The sequence below is a fragment of the Corvus hawaiiensis genome, chromosome 11 (assembly GCF_020740725.1).
Source record: "Corvus hawaiiensis isolate bCorHaw1 chromosome 11, bCorHaw1.pri.cur, whole genome shotgun sequence".
NCBI classification, from domain to species: Eukaryota; Metazoa; Chordata; class Aves; order Passeriformes; family Corvidae; genus Corvus; species Corvus hawaiiensis.
In genome coordinates, this window is record NC_063223.1 from 17,571,121 (window position 1) to 17,591,224 (window position 20,104).

Below are 20,104 nucleotides of genomic sequence, written 5' to 3' on the forward strand. Positions count from 1 at the left end.
ATTTCTGCTGCATATTCTAGAGTACTAGCTGCTACCTTCTGGTTTCTAGAAGAGCTCCTTAGCTATCAGGTAGGCATTTTATATGAGTCAGAGCACTACATTCAGAATTAGGAGAGTGAAAGCAATCAGTCTGAGCACTGATCACTAGGAACACAGTAGCAACCAATGTCAGGGTGCTCCTGTGCACTCATCTCAGGTAGTCCTTTACTGTACAAATGGATTCTATTTACATATATTAAGCTGTAAGACCTGCATGGTCAGATCCTTGGTTTAATCCTGTTCATCCAGAAGAAAAAAAAATAAAGGGAAAAAAGGTGCATTTATTACCCAGAAAACAATGTCTTTACCTGTCAGTGAGGGGAGTGATAACCAGACGGCCAGTGTTCCCCAGATACTCATAGCCATAGATAAACTCAGCATTGACTGCTCTGATGTACAGGTCTCCCCTCGTCCAGTAGTATCTAATGATGAGTGAACATGACATCAGAAAGATAAACACTGCCTGGCAGACAAAACAGCAGCTCACGAGATTATAGCCTGCAGGTTTGGAGACCTGCATGTTAAGGGATTTCCCTCTCAAGAGCAGAAAGGATAAGGTAACACAGCAGGGTGGACAGGAGTTCTCACAGGACCTGGGATCAAGCATTGCACCCCTTGGGCAGGAAACATGGCTTTTCACAGTGAAACGTCATTGTATGGGTTAGTCCATATTGCCAAAGAAGATGCCATCAAAACTAGATCCATCTCAAACTCCTGTTTCCATCTGTCATGGACACAGCTGATGGGCAAGGAGAATGGAGACTGGCCAGGGAGGCCAGGTGAGGTTCAACAGCTGTGCTCTCTAACCTGAGCTGGGAGATCCACTCAAAATCGTTCATGCTCGTTACATTCTCCTCAACCAGCTTTGCTGCAACATCCTTGGCATGGACCTCGATCACAATAAGAGCTGACAACACTGCTCGCTGCATCTTGGACAGTCTCCCACGGACCAGGGCCACCAAATCTCCCAGCTGGGGAAGGAAAGGAAAGTACCCTGAAGCAATCCATTCTATACCAACACAATGCAATCAAACTCAGGGCATGCTAAGTCTCAGATGACAGGCTGTGCTCAGGCAACTTCTGCCTCTTCTCTTGTCAGAAGTACAAATGGTTGCTCAGAAAGCAAATCCTATTCATGACTGGCTCAGAGCTGAGTTTTGCCTAAACCACTACCATGTTCAGGTGAAAGGAAAGAGTTAAGCCACCATGAAGTCCCGAGCTAATAACTCTCAGGTATCAGGTGTGATTACATGCACAGAACTGATATGAAGGATGCAGTTTCTGCCACTGTCCATCACTTCAGTTCTTCACCTTTGGCTTCTTGGGTAACCCTGGAGAAGTTATCTTTCACCTTGTTATAATGTTCAGGTGGTGATCATATTATCAGTCCTGTATATTTGAGGTTTATTATGACAAATATCCTAATGATTAAGAAGATAACCTGTTTTTTCACCTGAACAGTGCTATGCAAGAATGTGTCTCTGTTTCCCCACCAGTATTGTCCTGGCTGTATTTATAACCTGTCTGAGGTCTGAGGACTGAAAAGTCTCCATCTGGCAAAATCTCACCCTTCCATTCATTTTCATACCTGAGCACTCAGCTGTGGGTAAAGCCTGCTGGACAAATCTCCAGCTTCCAGAGCTTCAGACACTTCCTTTGTCCAGAAAATCTGGCAGCCAGCAATGACCACTTGGCCAGGCCATTGCAAAACCCATGTGGTACGTGGAGTCTTAAAATAGAAAAAAACAGGTGTGAGAAAGGGTGGAAAAAAGGTGGTGAGACATTTATTTATTTATTTATTTATTTATTTCTATGTCCTCTTCCTCTGAGATGCATGATTAACAAATAAGCACAGAATTCTCATGCAAGAGGCTTTCCCTTTTTTCCCCCTCCACTTGCTGAGAAGAAATCTTCAGGCACAGGTTCTCTGGCCACGGAGTACAGCAGGTACCTTCTCTCCAGTATGCCACCTGCAGTAACCAGTTACACATAGCCAGTAGCAGCTGAAGAGCAGGAATCTGTGAGACCCAAAAGAATGTTTCCCCTCCTCTGGCCTTTTCTAACTTTCCTATTTTCAAATTTTCAGTCTGAATTTAAAAAAAAAGTAACAGAAATATCCAAGACCTCTTTATTTTTTCAGCCTTTCTTCCTCCCTAGATTAGAAATTTCAATTTTACACCAGCATAGCTTTTATACAGAAACCAGAACTAAGATGCATCCCCTATGCACTGACTGAAACCAACAGTTCATGTGCCTTGATTACTTTCACCAGCCCCTAGCACACTGTGTGAGACATGAGAGCTGAGGCAGAAGATCCTTACAAAGAGGAAGTAGTCTGGAGAGATGAACAGATATGGATTCATACAGGGTTGTTCTCTGCTACACGGAAACTGTGAGGGAGTGTGCAGGGTTTGCATTCTGCTGGACCATTTGCTTCTTGCTCAGCTGCCCATTCTGCACTTACAGGCACACAACTGGATGAAAGGCTGTATTTTGAAAGTGGAATAGAATAGAATATTCTAGTAGAATACATCCCAAGTTCATCAGCCCCATCTCTGGTGACCTCTATGGCAAGCCTGGAACTAACACACCAGAGACCTGCCAGTCTATGATAAAACTTACCTCTGGATAAACACCAATTGATTTTTCTATGTTGTCCCGAACACTGGCCTTCATGGATTTCTCCACTTCCAGCAGCCAGTCCTCCACATTCTCACTGGGACAGATGGGAGTAAACAGCTTCACCTCTTCTCCTTCACCAGAGTACATGTGCGTGATCTGTAGGTCTTCCTGGAACATCAGCTAATGGAAGAAGCACAACAGGAGATGTGAGTGGAGGATTTCCTTTCTATCCCTGCCTTCCTGCCCCTGGGGGACAGCCAACCTATACCAGTGTTTGCTCATTATAATCCTGGTGCCAAACTTGGTTGCCAGTAGTGATAATAAAGTGTGCGACAGACGTGCAAAATGACCTCTCCAAATAATGGAAAATGATTGTATGAAAACAAGAGATTCGCATCGCTTGTGTGAATTGAGTAAAGCAAATCAAATTATAGCTGGGATGAACATTTCTCATCGCCTGTCTAGGATTCAGACCCTTGACTCCCGCTCAATTCTTCAGATTCAAATCATTTCCCTTGATGTCACAGTGCCTGGCTTTAAAAGTAAAATTTTAACAGCTTCTTTGATGCCCCAGCATATCACTGGAAGTCCCCTTATTTATTCCAATGGCTTTGCACCAGGTTTCCAGTCCAATTTCCTTTCTATTTTTCCAAACTAATGACTAGGAGATTGGTTTTACTGTCTGAGTATTGTGGTGGTTCGAGCTGTGACTAGCTATGGAGTCTGAAGTCTATTAGGAATAACAAAGAGGAAAAATAGCCAGGTTAACTCCAGCTCCTAAGTAGGGATGAAGGCAGAAACTTAATTCAACTCAGGCTTGCTCCATCCTTGCCCCTTCTGGGGCTGTCAGCAGTAGTGGGATTCCATCCTAACCAGGTGCCTGTGAGTAGACAGCTAAGTCAGAGCTATTTCTCTTGGCCTTCATGGTCGGATGGACACACATCTCCAGAGGGAGTGTCCTCTCCTCCTAGGATGTATATCTAAGTGGATTTCCCTAAGTCACCCTTTTCAGATGCCTATTTCCCCACCACTGTCTGAAGGATAATGAAGGGTACCCAGTTCATGGGCAGATGCCTGGCTTTGAAATGTCTAACGTGAGGTTGCTGGAATCCCACTTCAGGACAGGCAGCACCTTGCAATGCCTACATACAGTTACAGGTTCCCAGGAGATACATTTCCATACAGCAGAATGTGAACATTCCTCCAGACCTCAGAATGCCCCCAAGTTCCCATGACACAGCTTTCCAAAGGTGGGCCAAGCCACTCATGTGCTTGCTTTGCCTACCCGTGCAATGTTCTCAAAGCACTTGTGGAGGTGAGGTTGTACAGCAGTGGGGTCTTTTGTCTGAGACAGGATTTCCAGCAGCTCATCATCCGAAAGGAAGTAGAACCTACAAACACAGAGGGAGGCATGAGGAGGCTCTGTTTATTGCAGCAGCAAGGGCTAAGTTCTGGTGTGATGGGGAACAAGCCTTTTGCTAAAGACCCTGCTTCTGACTGCTCACTGATCTCTTTGTATTTGTGTAGATGAGCAGCCACCATCCAGCCATCTCCCTTTCTGCAGAGACAGACTTCTCCTTCTGCAGAAGTCAGTTACTTGCAAGCAAAGAGGGTTTAAATGAGTATCAATAAAGAGAAATCTTCCTTCAGGAATTAGAGACAAAGTTACTTGGAGGCTTTCATTTTACCCCACCCTTTCTACACAAATCCTGAGGCACAGATATGCAACGATGCTACCAGACTGTCCTTAACTCACCACACTTGTGTGCACCTGTTTTCTCCCCATCAGATGGCAGCATTGAAAGGCACAGCTTGGCTTATGTTTGCAGGCCATGAATAAATCCTAAGCTTAGATGGTTTTGCTCTTTCTTGGCAGAATGAACTGCAGTGAGCCTCCCCTTTCATATTTTCTGAACCAGGGAGTGTGATCTAGCCCAGTGAAATTTGGGGTTACCTGGGAAAAGCAGCTCTCTTTGTCTCCAGATATTCACTCAGCCCTTTCTGCACAAGTTCAAGTAGTTTATTACAATTTTGCAGCTTCTCCAGTAGCTCTGGATCAGGGCACAAAGAAATCACCTAAAACAGAATGTGTAATCCAGAGGAAGCATCAGTATCCTGAGCATGTGGGAGATAAGGCAATGGAGATAATTGGGTCGCCCAGTGATGTTACTGATAGGATTTAAATGACTCATTTGCAGGAATTCTCAGGGATCTGGAGAGGTGTAAGCTTTGTGGGCAAGGAGGGTAAACAGCCCTTATGGAGACAAGCACATTTCTGGGTTCCCCTAAATACCAACATTTGTAATATGGAACACAAGTGGTGAAGGAGTCCAGGCAAGTAGAGACTGGAGAACAGAAGAGAGCAGAGCACTGCTACCAGGACACAAAAATAGGCAAAAACAATGGTTCTAAAAAACTCAGAGAGTCAGTCTTGAGGAGGAGTTGAAGGAGTTACCTTATGGATTACAACCACAGCAGGTTACAAAAGTCATAGGAGGCAGGGAGTCTGTGTGTTGAGGAGGAGGCACCTGGTGGGGTGGAAGGCACTACAGGGTGACTACTCTGTCCTTTCAGACACCAGAACAAAAAGCCAAGTTCCAAGAGAAGAAACCCAGCACAATGCCCTGGGCAAGGCTACATGGTTTATACAGTGCTGCTCATGTCCACACCGTTATGAAAACAATGACTCAAAGACACAATCCTTGTGTGAGCACAGCTCCAAGGTGTTTGAGATAGCTGCACTGGCTTTCATCAAGGCACATACCTCAGGGTTTGCATTAGCATTCTTCATGACATGCCTCCAATCCTTATCCACGGTGTTGTAGCGCTGGCTTTCCACTGGGAGCTGTCTTTTGATATCCTCTGATCTAAAGATTGGCTCCAAGTAGAGCCAAGAGCGCTGACAGTTCAGCCACTCCTCTAGGACATCCTAGTGGGAAACAAGAAAAGCGTATTAGGACACCATGTTATGAACCTGTTCAACAAAACCATTCAAACTGTGCACCAGAACGGGTTTAAAAAAACGAGGAAGAAAAAAAAAAGGTGATGCTGCACTTAGACCTTCCACACTTTAAAACTCTACCTAGAGGGTCAGGAGCTGGAATTTCCTTTCCAAGTAATTAACAACTTCCTAGCACTCCCCTTTCCAAAAGTTTTGGAACTTTTCTCCTGCAGCACTGCTATTTTGCTGTCAGAGTCCTGCTGGGTGTTCCTGGTTTGATGAGCAAGTGCTGGCACAGTCTGCCAGGTTCTGCTTAAACAGCAGTCTTCCATGTGCTTTCCTACACTGAGATGCGAAAGATTAGTGTGGATTTCACAGGGTATGTAAGAATCTGTGAGGTCCACTTAGTACAGTATGATTAGAGAGACCAGCAACATTATTCACAGCAATGGGCGAGTTCTGGGTCCACCAAAACATGTCACAATAGGCAGCAAAAGGGCTGCATTACTTTCCTAGAGTCAAAGGGCTTTCACAGGCCCTATTCTTCACTAAAGACTGATACTCTCTTGATAACTGTCCTTCCAGTTCCCTAGCAGCAACTGCACAGTCCACGTTCAAGCATGGCAGCCCAGCCCAGCTGCCTGCCTTCACCACCCGTGTGTGGTGGGTAAAAACCAGTACCTGTGTCATCTTCAGCTTGTTTTCCCACAAGTTCATCCTTTCCTCAAAAGGTTTCTTGAAGGGTGAGAAAGACATGCTCTGAACCAGGACAATATGATCATCTAGGAGCTGAGAAATGTCATCGGTGCTTTTCAGAATATAGGTATTTGTGTCTTTGTAAAGCGTCACAATGAATGCAACAGATTTCCATTCATTCTCTACCTTGTTGAGTGCCTGGAACAGAGGGACAAACAATTTAATTTTCAGATACAAGCTGTGCAAATGGTTATCTCAGCTTCCACAACTCTCTTAATGCCACTCTCTAGAAAATGACAGATTTTGCTCTTAGATTCCACTGGAAATTGCAGCTGTGTATTTTATGCATGACACAGTCAGCAACAGCACATTTCCTCTGCCTTGCCCACAGGTTCAACACCTCAACACCAGTGCTGAAACAAACACCTTGAGGGAAAAAAAAGGCAATTTTACCTCCAGGCCTGTTTATGCTCTAGATGCACAGAGGCTGCCAGCAAAGGGCTTATTAATGACTATGATTAATGACAGCTTGGTCAAAAGGGGAACTATCCATTGGGAACTTGCCTGAGATTTCAGAGAACAAGAGCTGCCAGAAGGTCAAGACCATCTTAGATCACATCTGAACTGATGAACTGAAGCTGAAAGACCATCTAACCTATGAATCTCCAGAGCTAGAAAGTTTTCCCTGCACGTTTACTGGTTTAAAGGATTTGCCATCTCTGTTTCCAGTCACAGCTAATCCCCCTGACATAACATTTGAATGGAAGAGTGCAGAAAATCAATTTATTTTAACTTAACCAGTCACTAATCCCATAGTGAGGAGTGAGACCCAAGCAGTGAATCAAGGTAACCATAAAGCAGTGCTGTTAATCCCAAGTGAAATTCTGCACAAGATAGAATAAGTTCTTCTAGGGTGTCAACCCAGTTGTGTGGCCATTGCTCCCTTCTGTAAGGACAGCATTCCTCATTTTCATTTGTGCTGCATAATGTGTCTAATGCTCTGGGACAACAGGAACACCACCCAAGGCAATGACTGCCTGCTCAACAGGAACCTATTTGAGAAGCAAGCAGAGACACAGCAAGCCCTCTCCGCTCACACTTTCGATGGCGTATTCCTTGCTGGCTGTCTCAGCTACTTTGAGAATACTCTCCATGTGGTCCTGCAGGTTCAATTCCAAGCAGCGACCAAATGTCATGCTGGGTTCCAGCTCGACATCAGCCTTAATCTGGCTCGACAGCATCTCCCAGTGCCGGCTCCTCATCCCGGGATTGCGCAGCCCTTGAATTAAGGGCACGTATCGTTTGAAATCGTCCATCTTGTCTCGAAACTCCATGGCGACACTCTGGCAGTCTTTCAGGGAGAAAACAGAACAACATCAGTGATAACACTGTGTGAGGAAGTTGCCTTAAGGAACTTCTAGGTGCTGTCTAAACCTGATGTGCATGTAGTCATGTGCTATGGGGTAGATAAGCAGCAGGAGAGAGCACCGGGAAATGCTGGTTGAAGTAAGGAGGATATGAAGGCCCTCTCTATATGGCCACTAAGCCAGGATTCAAGCCTGCTCCCAGAAGCAGACCTGTCTGTTATCAAAAGCCTGTTACAGGCAAGCCCATGCTAAGCAGAATTGTGGCTTAGGCTAGAGCTCACCAGAAGAAGAGAAGCAGACAAATTTAACTCCTTGACATGGACTGAAGCATGATCATCTGCCAGTGAATATTTCAGAAGTTCCAGTCATCATTTCAAGATATTCACTCCTTAACAAGACTGCAGTTAAAGTTGTCTCACACCACAGCTCCCATCATCCTCAATTGAAGATGGACACTAAGGAGCTAGAAGCAGGCTGGGATCCCAGACAGCTCTGGAAATGGAAAGTGTGCAGGACAGGCCCTGCCAGCCTACAGCCATGCTAGAAACAAACGTACTTCTTCCTCACAGGAAGGACAAAGTGAGGGAAAGGGCGTTTTTCTCTGGAGACATCCTAGAAAGTCTCTGCACTGTTCACATCCTACCCTTTTTTCAGCTTCTGCTACTGTGAATAAAACAACGGGTAGGTCAAGAACATGGGACTTGCTTCCTTTCCAAAATCTGGCTACAGCACGTGCCTCCTTTTATTGCACCCTGCATGGTTGCACTGCTTGCTCAAAGAAAGGATGTGACCACCTCATGCTCCCTGCTGTGGATATGCAAACGCAAATCAGACTCAAGGACAAAACAAATGTATTACCAGGTACCAGAGAATATTGCAATGAACATAAGCAGGTATTCTTAGTATTTCTGTTTATCATAATGATTCATAGTTACTCATGCATCCACTCATCACCTCCTCCATTGGGGCTGATTCATGGCATTGTTTAAGAGCAAGTTCAAGTTAAAAAGGATGAATCAAAAATCACCCACAGCAAAATGTATTTCAATCTAAGCCATCTGGCAGGAGATTTTAGAATTAGCTTTAAAGAATGACCAACACATCTCTGAGAATCAGGGAATGGCAAGTTAAGCTACAACTGAAGTCTCAATTTCAGCTTTATTAGGAGAAATGGTCAAAAGACCTTCATGTGAATTGCAAGGGCTGAGTGCAATCATCTAAATTTCATACACATTCAGGCAAGAAGGGAAATTGTTATTATATTGCAGAGATCATTTCCAGATTTTGCAATTTCATTTTATTCATAACAAAATCAAGACCTCTTCTGGCTTTCCATTAAATGCATTGGCCAATAAAGAAAATAAGACTGGCCAAGAAAACAGCACCTGCAAGACCCAGATTCAAGTTCCCTTGCTGCCTGACTTACATGAGGGCTCAAGCCCACATGTCTAGCCAGTGGGCTACATAGTAACTCTCTGTGACTAGCCTGGATTATTGCAATATATATATATATATATATATATATATATATATATATATATATATATGAGTGAATACTAACTGCAGCATCAGAGGGTGGCTTTTATTTCAGTGGGAATTAGGCATAAAAGGGATTTGCAGCCTGGTAGTTTCCATGCCAAACCGGTACTTCAAGCATCTAACTAGTATCTAGATGTGAATCATCATAGTCTCAGGAAAAAAAAAAGTGGAAAATAACTTTGCTAGCATTTTCCCAGCTGTCTCTAATACACACGTGACATCCCGACAATCCCTGTTTAGAGCACTCTGTGACATTCCTCACATCAAAATGCTGATGTGCACGAACTTCCTTTCCCCAGACTGTGCACCTACCTGGTGAATCCTTGAACTGCTTCACACATCTCTGCATTGTCTTAACAGAGTCATTGACATTCTTTTCTAGCTCCTCTGCCTCAATTTTAAGGAGAGAATCATTCATCCAGCTCTCATTCCACTTTATCCAGTCTGACACCGTAGTCCAGAGATCATAGTATGGCTGGAACTCCTTAAGCATCTTGGACAGCCCACTGTACTTTGGAAAGAGATTAAAAACAACATAAGCAACGAGCGTATTCACCTCCAAATGACAGCTTACATGTCAAAAGGCCAAAAAAGCCCACCTCTTCTTTGAATCAGAAGCCAGCAATGATAAAACACGTATTCCAAGAGGATATATCAAACTACCTTCTCCAGGGCCAACAATATGTATTCCATGGGACAGCAACCAGCAGAGCTGGCCTTGACACATTCAGGCCAACATACATCCAGTGGAACTGTGCCTGCACCGTGCATGTGGCATGGGAAGCATACTCTCCACTTGCCTCTACAAAGCTCTCCTGCAGAATGAGGAGATTTTGACCGACAGGCCACACAATAGGTGTGACAATCAGTGAAAGCTCACACCACACATCATATCAGAACTTGGCTCCTTACAGGGAAGGAGAAGTAATCACAGACTGAAGGGTAGGAAAGGATCATCATGTGAACTCCACTTCTGGTCTGCGGCCAGACTTGGCTGGATGTGGATGACAATGACTCATTGGCAGCTGAGCAGCTACAAGCAAAATGAGTGTTTGCAACTATATAAACTGTTGCCTTAGGAGAACACCATGCTCCAAGCCCCGCCAGCTGCCAGCACTCACTATGCAACCACTTGCATTCACACCTATAGACCTGCAGCAACAGCCTTAGAGAAATGGATGCATCCTAGCTGCTGCTTCAAGACCTTCCTCAACCAATTCCTCCTCACGAACATCCCTCAGATCTCACTGTGGGTATCCAAAGTCTCTCACAGAAGTGGAAATACCAGACCCTGAGCATCCTTCCACGTTCACCTGGGATCAGCTCCTCTGCAGCCCAGTGGAGTGATGAAGCAGTGTAGTCATTCTACAGGACTGAGGAGCAGTTCCCCAGATAAACCAAAACAGCATGAAGGATTCCTTCCTGAGGAACTATATCTCATTATTTGCTCTACCTACCACCTAGAAATCCCAACAAAGACCAGAGTCCTGTGGGTACAAGACCTGACACTTACATCACTAACTTTCATGCCAAAGAGTCTTTCCCTGTTGTTGTAGAGAACTGCCATTTCCTGAAGCTCCTTCAGCTTCTTCCGGACACCCCTTGCATCGTCAGCCAGCTCATGGGCTTGGTTAACGTCTGACTGGACAGAAAATCCACCTACAGTCAGCTGGAAGAGAAAAGGCAGCCTAAGTTGGGACTCTGAAGCTGAGTGCTGCTTCTAGAGATCTCAGCTTCCTGGTGTGCTCTTTGTTACATTCAAAGGCAAGATTTTTATGCTCATGATTTCCCCTCCCCCCAAACCAATTCAACTTCTGTTCAGACCATGGTGAAAGTGGTGAGGAGGAGCAATAACCACTGGTCAGGTGGAGGAAACTGCAAATGTGATGACCAGCTGCTTGTCTTCTTTGTGACAATAGTTAACCCCCAAGGAATAGGAACAATAATCTGTGCTTAAATTTGATGCTGAATTTATACTGTTATTTGCTACAGAGTCAGTAAAGTGCAAATGATAGCTCTACTAGTCACTCAGCTTGTTTCCAAAAATTGTTTAACAACACATATCTACAGCTTCTCTAATAAATTTTGTGTTTTGTTTTGGTGACTTGGGTTGGTTTGTTTGGTTTGGATTTTGTTCTGGTATTTTGTGTGGGTTTGGTTTTTATTTGCTTGGGTTTTTTGATCCAGTGTTGGGGTATTATCATTTTGGGAACCTGTTTCCAAGATAATCTAGGTCAATGATTACACCTTTCTAAAATGGCTTTTTTCCCTTGAATTTAAGAGTTTCTGAGGAAAAAATAAAATTCAGACTGTTTTAGCAGACACCAGATGTATCTCAGTTCCAAAACTCTGCAATTATTTCAGGGTCTTTTCCCACAAGATGAGTTCCATGGCTGAATGCTGTATTTTCCCCCTTGATGGCAGCGCATCATAGGACATGCTCTGCAGGGAACTGAGTACACAAGAAAGAAAAAGGAGGTGCCAGCGTTGCCCGAGTACCAAGAATTGGAACACTGTATAAACACCTTCTCAATGAAAAATGAGTATTTCTGCAGAGTATTGTCTTTCACACAAAATGGAAAGTCTTAATCAAAAGCCAACAAAAAACCAAGGGAGGGTGTGTTAATATTTGGTCTAACAACACATTCACCTTGAAATTCATCTGAGTAAAATCTCATCTGAAAGTTTCCCACCTGGCTGACCACAAGAGCTTCAAGACCCCCTTCTATGGACAGTTCATTGTCAGGGGCTTAATACCTGCATTTCATCCATTTTGTCTTGAAATGCCTTCTGATCCAAAATCTGCATTTTGCGAAATCTTTCTTCATCCTCAATGTGCTGGAGCCGAATGGCCTCTGAGTCCATAGACATTTTCACTGGCCAGTAACTGGCAGTCCACCTGCATTCACATGATACAAGAAAACAAACAGGGAAAAAAAATAGGAGAAAGAGACAAGCTTTTTGAGCATATGTTTGAAATGCTGAAAATAACAGAATGAGAAAGCGAAATCCCACCAAACAAGGAAGCTTTACAACAACAGAAACACATGTGCTTTCAACAAAACATTTTTTTCCAGCTTGTCTTGTTGATATGCAGTCCTTGTGACTAGGCTATTCAGCTGGAGAGAGCTGGGGAGAAGTGGAGGGCCTTTTTAAAAGGAACAAATCCACTACATTGCTGAAAAGCTAGGAGACAGCAAAATAACAGTTGGCATCCAGAGGGAATGTCTGTCTTTGAATGTATTTGCAAGGAGCTGAAAAAAAAATGGGGTCAGACTCTTGGCTTATGGCTTTTCAGGGCTACTAAAAAAGCCAGTCTCCTGTTAATCAGGGCAGTGAGGGGCCAGCATAACCCAGATGCAGGGAAGCCCAGGATTCTGCAGCGTGCCCTTGGGAGAGCATTGTAGATCCAGGAGAGGCTGCACAAAGTGGCTGCTCATGCCCAGGCAGGTTTCTCAGTTCTTGCTCAGCCATAGCCCACCTATTACTGCCTCCATTTGGACCCTCAGCCTGTGTGCAATGCCAGGTACAAGGTTTGCACATTACACTGGAGGTCACACCCCTCCCAGCACCTGGGGATGCAGCCATCTCCTACTGGTCCTGCCTGTGGCAGCTCTGGGCAGCAGGAATACAGCCACGCCTGCTCCAAGCTGGCCTGCGGCTGAGCTGCTTTCCTGCAGCTTCTGTGGGGTTTTTGCACCTTGCACCCCACGTTTCTAGTTTCAGGAGCACTCTGCAGAGACTCAGTCAGGTTGCAGACGTGCTGGACCAAGTACATGTCATAAGAAAAGTGCTTCCCGGGCTGAGCAAACTTTAGAAGCCTTGTAGCTGTGTTTGTGAGCTGACACTGCTATTGGGGCATAGTCAGGCCACAATCTGAATAACAAAACTAAGAGGCTGCTTGGAGAAGAACTGCAGTAATAATAAGGGTTCAGATTCTTTCCTAGTCCTAAGAAAACCCTGGGAGTGTTTCTATCTTAGAAGTGTTCATTTAGTTTCAGACACAGACTAAACCACACACTTTGAGACCTTGCAAGTATCTCAAAAAAACCCCAAAATCCAAAAAAAAAAACCACCCAGAGAAAAGGGCTTTACTATGTTAAACAGGTTAATAGCTACCAGTTTGCCTTGCCCCAGGCCAGAAGGCAGCATGAACTCACACTTCTTGTCTACGAACTTCATTTCAAGAATTCAGTGCTCATATAGCCTGAGAGACACTTAGAAGTTCTGCAGGAGCCCTTGATAGACACATGGCCCCTGAAGCACTGAGAATGGTAATTGCTGCAAAGAGTCCCACTTTGACGGTGGGAGAAATGCCTTGTGCTCACTTGTCGGTGAAATCTTCTTCAGTAAGATTGTAAAGGAAGTCGTCCATGACCTTGTAATCTTCCATGACTTCCTCAATCAGTTGCTGCACAGGGTGAGAGAAAGAGACAAAAAGTAGACACCTTTAGACCATGCTGATTCCAAGTCTCTGGGGTACACCTCATTTTCATGAGGTGCCTTTGAAGAGCGTTAGTCACACAAGCTTAATGTGATGTGGGCTGCTTCTGTGCTGTGTGAACAGTGGGAATGGATTTACAACCCCTTGTTCTGTGAATGATCGTGCCATCATCACCCTCTGTTCTATGGGAATGAAAAGAAGTGTGACCTAGTGGATAAAGTGCTGGACAGAAATCGAGTGTTTTAGGTTATCCTCCAGGTTCCCTCATTGGCATAGACAAGTCAGCTTACAGCTTGATGCCTTTGTTCCCCATTTGTTCAGCTAGGAAAAGACTTACACTTCAAATAACTTTGAAATAACTCGGTACTGAAATGTCCTATTAGAAAAAAAATATTAACAGCAATTTGAGCACTGGGTAACAGAAAGATTTTCCGGAAAACAGCATTCATTTTTAGAAGATAGCTGTTCAGTATACAAATGCAGAATGGATCATGAAGGCAGCAAAATGCACATGTAAGTATTTTAGGCAAGATTTTTAACTTCTATTTTGTTTTGCAAAGATATTTAAATTTGTGATATGTGTATTTAAAAATACAAATCTTAGGAATTATAAAAATACAAAGCCAGGAATCTCGTGGCATTGCACGCAAAGACGTGCAAGTAAAAAAAATGGAGTTCTGCTTCTGAGACACCACACATTACATTGACAAATTTCCTCCTCACTTCCCTTGAAGTCCCTGTCCAAAGGAGAGCCTGCCCTACCTGCTGCACTGCCAGCTGCTCGGGCACTCCCTTCAGCCAGTCCCGCAGCTCGGTCAGCTCCTCGATGTTCTTTGGTTTCTCATGCATTTTGACACTGACCGTTTCATATGCCTCACAGATCTGCAGCAGGACCCAGCAAAGACCATCAAAAAGTCACCAATTGCTAATAGGCAAACTGGAAAACCTGCCATGATCCACCCACTTCCCATTCTGAAGGTGGTCTAAGTGATGAGTACACAGCCCTGTTCTGGTTTTTCTTTTCACAGTCTTTTCCCATCCATCTCATTTGAGCTCAAACTGAATGAGACTGCCAAAAAACGAGGAAGAGGTACTGCAGGTATGTAGTGGAAATGATGATAATAACAGATTTAGACAACCAGCTGGCAGAGGCAATTGCCTATATTCCAGTTATCCTCAGAGCAAGCAAAAGGACTTTCCAGTTGTCTACTAGACAGATCTTTTCAATCCACCAACACACTTTTGTAAGATGGCAAGGTCTTGAAGAATTCATCTCATGAGGTACAACTTTCAGGCATGTAATTTCTTAAGTATATTTAATACTTTATTTGGTTGAGTTTGCATATATCCCCTATAATTTTAATTTTAAATAATCACCCCAGTGAGATCTTTAAAATATCCTCATTAATGCGGCCTTTTGGCCATTTCACAAAAACACAGCAACTTCAAAAGCAGAAGGACAAGACAAGACACAGACAGATAATCCACTGAACCAGGTAACTTACTTTCTGCACCTGAGAATGGAGGGTTTTAGCCAGCATGTCCAACATGGCAGTGGCAAGTGCTTTGTGTTTGTCAGACAGATCATGCCTAATATGTTCTATCCTGACTTGAAAGGGGCCAATGATAATAGAACTAGGTAGAAGGTGGTCCAGGGTCTCCTTTTCAGACAAGTACGTGCTTACTATCTTCATCACCTCCTGGGTAGGTGGAAATTGCTCTTGATAGTCTCTGTAAATTAAAACACCGACAAAAAAATGGCAGTGTAGACCTTAATATTTGAGAATATTTGAGCATCCAGGCTGTTTGTGTCCACTCAAAGGATCAAGACATGAAATTAATGAGGCATACATTTACACAATAGATGTGGAGTGGAATAAGAGCACGAAGTATTTTAACTGCAGAAAAGGAGTAGAAAAAAGAGATGAAAGAGGATATACGGCAACAAGAGAGGGAGAGACAAAATAGAAGCACTGGTGTAAACAGGACAGCATCAGGAGGCACTTCAGGGGAGGATAGGCACTTCAGTGTGTTCTGGGGAGAGACAGGACTTTGTCAGATGGGATTTGTAAATTGATTAAGCTGGAATACGAAAAGAGAAAAGGGCTTCATTCCCACTGTTTGGAGAAAACATAATACCTAAACAGAAGTCCATTAAAGTAACAGAGGCTAAAGGACAGAATAGGTGCAAGGAGTTTTGGCAGTGAAAACAATGAAGTTGAAACAAAAGAAAACATTCTACAGAATGCTATCAGCCTGAGCAGACACTATGTGAAGGAGGTCAGAGTCAAATATGCTAACTGGATTCTCAAACAGGATGATTCATTTTTAGGGCCATTAATATCTCCAATTATACTGACAAGCATGACAGGAATGTGACTGCTGTCAGAGACAGGAAGAAATTCTCAGTGCCACCACCAGTGTCCTCTAAAAGCATGGACTGTCACCCATGACTGAAGGCAGCCTCTGACAGGGGCCTGATCTCTCATCTGAGGCACGTGGTCTCAGAACAGGCCCCACACTCTCATGAACATCCACACAACAGCTTCCACAAAGGCTTGTCACTGGGGTCACAGGGGTTTTGTCAGAAGCCACTTACTTTAGGAAGTACTTGATGTCATTGTTATTTATCTCTAAGAACTTCTCATATTTCTTGCCGTAGGCTTCAAGTGGGATCCCAGTCTTCTGAATGGCAGAGCGCAGAGCCTCCCGTAGCTCTTCCACTTCTGGCTCTTGCAAACCCACTGATTCCAGCATGTGGGTGCCTGTGATATCCATGTTCTCCAACACATACTGGAAGGGGAAGAAGAGAGGTCTTTCAGGACTAACAGAGCTAACTGTGCCTCCTCAGGAGAGGGGAAAGGCAATCCCTGGTGGCACCTTTGGGAACTCCTGCAGTCCACACTTCTACATTGTGTCAGGAATTGTTTTATCAGTTTTATGTGCCCCACTCCCCAAAGAATGAGGATCTAGGGAGACAGGGCTTTCACAGTAGCAGACAGAAGGATGCATATGCAGAAGAGACCTGCATCAAACTGACAGAATTGGAAACAATACTATTTCCTTTATGAGTCTGCTTTTACCAGCCACCATGCACTCAGGGCAACCAGAGTGTCCATGTGCCCACAGAACCTGCAACACAAAAGCAGAAATAACCACCAGACAAAAGAGCTATGAGGCTGGGGAGACTGACAAAATCCTATCAGAACAGAACTGCATGAGCACAGTGCTGTACCCAGATTAATTTAACTGAACTCCCAAGTACCCACTTCTGCACCTCTCCCTGAGTACGAGCTCAGGGGTGTCTGTGCTGAGCTGCAATGCAGTGACACGTGCACAGCTGTATCACTGTTGATGCACAAGTGTTCACCTGCTCCAGCTGTGGGATAGTGTGAGTCGCCAGGATTCCGTTGTCGAACAGAGCAATGAGGGATGTCTCAAAGCTCTCCACAGAGGGGCTGTAGAGGACGCCACTGCTGTCTAGCTTAATGTTTGTTACAAAGAGTGGATTCCCTTGAGGCCTGTGGTGGGCAGAGATAAGAAAGAACAGGGATGCTTTTTGAGACAACGATACACAACTGTATTGCTCTGGTGCTGATACTAAAATGCCTCCTGGACAGGAAAGGAAAGCAGAGGATAAGAGGACTGTCTCGTGCAGATGAAAATATAAAACATTGTGTTCTGAATTTACCATTAAAGACTTTGAGAACCTTTTTCTATCATAGGTGAAGGAACCATCAACCATGACATATCAGGATCCCCAAAAGTCATAACCTTATCTTGAGAACTGGAGCTGCTTTACAGAAAAATCGCATGTGCTCTTCAAACTAGGCATTCAGTATCTCCAATATACTCCTAAAATGCACCTTCTGGAAGTTATATTAGATTTTCCCAATCTTGCATGTGACCAGCACGGCTCAGGATCAGCTGAAGTCAGTGTCAAGACTTCCACTGCCTTAAAGGTAAGAGGCCTCACGGGTGGCAGGGCTTTTTTTTTTCTTTTCTTCTGCCTTTCCATTTCTAAATGTTCCTTCTTTAACACCACAAAAAGCAAAAATCCTTAAATCAATACCCAGTGGAATAAAATTTTAGGCACTGTGCTAACCTATATTTGGTATTTTTCAGAGATCCCAGGTTAGATTCTAATTCTGAGGTTTCATCTAAGAATGAAATTAAGCAGCCATGCTCCTGATATTCTTCCTCCTGGCATCCAGAAAGAATCTAGCAGTAACAATTTGCTCCCGCAAGAATGTTGGAGGTGGCTGGTCTTTAGAACAGTACATCAAAACAGCAGACCTTGGTTCTGATGGGCTGCAGCTGGAAAGCTGTACTAACAGAGCAGCCAGCTCCCTGTCCTTCTTCCATACTCCAGTGAACCTGTCAAGTGGGGGATTAGGGAAAACAGCCCAGCTTAAAGCCCCCATACAGAGCAAAGCTTGCTTGCAAAACAGCAGTTAAAAAGACAACAGCACTATACTTTTCCGCTCTTTCCATCCCTTATTTTTCTTTCTTTCTTACATGTAGGGACTGATGGCGATGTCACTTCCCCATTTCATGTCCTTTGAGCAATTCAGGACACTCTGGCAAGCATCCAGCACAAACTGGGTGAAGCTGATGAGAGATCTCTGGACCAGGTACCGCAGAGAGTCCTGAAGCATGAATCTGATGCGCTCCATCAGCTTACACAGCTTGGACCTCTGGTAGGCATCCCAGTCACTCTGCTCCAGGTCAAACCATTTGCCTGCATTGCTAAGGCTGCTCTTAATCGCAATCTTTACAGTATCGACCCAAGTATCCTTAAGAAATTCCTGAACCTAGGGCAAAGAAAAAAGCACGCTGAGTAATCCTCCGAGGGCTGATGGGAAAACATTATGGCAAGGTGAGCTGCTAACTGGGGCTGCTGGACCTTTCTCTGCTGTGAAAGGAAACTGTTGTCTCAGAGCTGTGGTAGCTAAAAGTAGCTCTCAACCCCCTTCCCCACACATGTGGCATCTGAACCTGGTCATAGATCTCCTTCACTGACAAAAGACCCACAAAAAGAAAGTCTGATATTAAAAAGTGGGAGTGCTCTATTCTCTGTTTTATACACACTGTTTCCTTTTTGGTCTCTTTTCTATAGAGCAGTATCCCTGGAGCTGCCTGTGTCAGGGTCCCTCACAAAAAGTTGTGTAGACAGTAGGATGAGCATGTAAAGGACAGAATGCTGTCTTCTCTTGACAAGTGAGAAGAAAGAGCAGAAGAAGCCAAGGGCAGCAGCAGTTTGCAGTATTTTAATTTATTAAAAATACCACCAAGTGTCACTTCTGCTCCACAGGCAGTTTGCTGTTTGTGTGTAATAAAAGAACCTTAGTCACTGAGTGGATGACAACACTGCCAAGCTGAAACAGCATGGGACTGGGAAGGACCAGCACATTCTCTGCCACTGATTTAGTGTGCAACCTACTCTGTGTGGCCACATCCAGGGCGCAACGTGCTGCCCTCAATCAGAGGACATGAAGATCCTCTGGTGGGCATTACCACAGAGTTGCAAATTTTTGTCCTACTCTATCTGCTGGCATTGCAAGCAGAGTAATTTAATTAAGTACATAAAGAACACAGAGTGTAGAAAAACATTACCCCCGTGAGTGTTTCAGGGGGAATCAAGGATCTTGTGCCTTGCAACTGGATGGATGGCGAAATAAAGAAAAAGAAATAAAAGGGGAAAAAAGAGAAACTTTTGAATGCCAACCAGGACTCATATCTGCATATAAACCAGGTGGAGGAAAGAGGGGCTGCAGCCCTTTATGGCCACTTGTTTAACACATGACTTAAGAGCATGGTCAGCACTGGCTGATCCTAACCAGGAGACTATGACTCTTTCAGCCCATTCTCCCCACACCCCAATAAATTTGACAGGCACATGCAAATTCCTCCCTGCCCCAAACATGATGTCTCCTTCGACAGCTCATCAGTTTCCAGAAAATCAATCTGCAGCTGCTGCATCTGTCTAATACACACTGACAGCACTGCTGGCTGCTCCATGCGGTCACCCCTCACACTTCTTCTGCTCACCTGAGTGAAGGTCTCGGTCTGGATCTTTTCAAATTCCTCCAGAGTGACAGTTTTGGTTAAGGTTGTGTTAAACAGAGACATGACAGCTGCCTTGTTGCACTCATCCTGTACCTGTGCAAGGAGATGGATGACTTCTGGACTGGTCAGGAGTGAGAGAAAGTTGAATTCTCTCTGTTGTTTACGAAAAGGATAGTCTGGGATAGAGACGAGCCCTAGCACCAAAAAAAAAAAAAAATAATGTCATTGCCTGCAACAGCCATTCCAGCTTCTGTTTTTAGAGTACAGCTCCCTTTGGGAAGCACTTGTGAAAAGGACTCTGCTCTGATGCATAGGCCTTATCATGTAGCAGCTTCAGCAGAGGGCTGGATGAAAGAGGGAGTCTCTGCCCTGCAGCAGAGACCTTCT

The 20,104-nt window shown here is 44.3% G+C and overlaps 1 protein-coding gene across 1 annotated transcript in view; it reads right to left on the reverse strand.

The window, feature by feature from the left end:
* DNAH1 (dynein axonemal heavy chain 1) overlaps positions 1-20,104 on the reverse strand; it is a 68,218-nt gene that overhangs the window by 38,076 nt on the left and 10,038 nt on the right. Inside the window, exons 10-28 of the mRNA XM_048316018.1 lie at positions 19,700-19,911; positions 18,167-18,462; positions 17,019-17,169; positions 16,248-16,441; positions 15,154-15,379; positions 14,411-14,530; positions 13,533-13,615; positions 11,962-12,103; positions 10,718-10,873; positions 9,517-9,715; positions 7,396-7,649; positions 6,284-6,496; positions 5,426-5,590; positions 4,616-4,737; positions 3,947-4,052; positions 2,662-2,841; positions 1,628-1,768; positions 847-1,010; positions 348-461 (exon numbers count right to left, since the gene is read on the reverse strand). Of these exons, the coding sequence (XP_048171975.1) occupies positions 348-461; positions 847-1,010; positions 1,628-1,768; positions 2,662-2,841; positions 3,947-4,052; positions 4,616-4,737; positions 5,426-5,590; positions 6,284-6,496; positions 7,396-7,649; positions 9,517-9,715; positions 10,718-10,873; positions 11,962-12,103; positions 13,533-13,615; positions 14,411-14,530; positions 15,154-15,379; positions 16,248-16,441; positions 17,019-17,169; positions 18,167-18,462; positions 19,700-19,911 (3,238 nt within the window). The remainder of the gene's footprint in view (positions 1-347; positions 462-846; positions 1,011-1,627; positions 1,769-2,661; positions 2,842-3,946; positions 4,053-4,615; positions 4,738-5,425; positions 5,591-6,283; positions 6,497-7,395; positions 7,650-9,516; positions 9,716-10,717; positions 10,874-11,961; positions 12,104-13,532; positions 13,616-14,410; positions 14,531-15,153; positions 15,380-16,247; positions 16,442-17,018; positions 17,170-18,166; positions 18,463-19,699; positions 19,912-20,104) is intronic.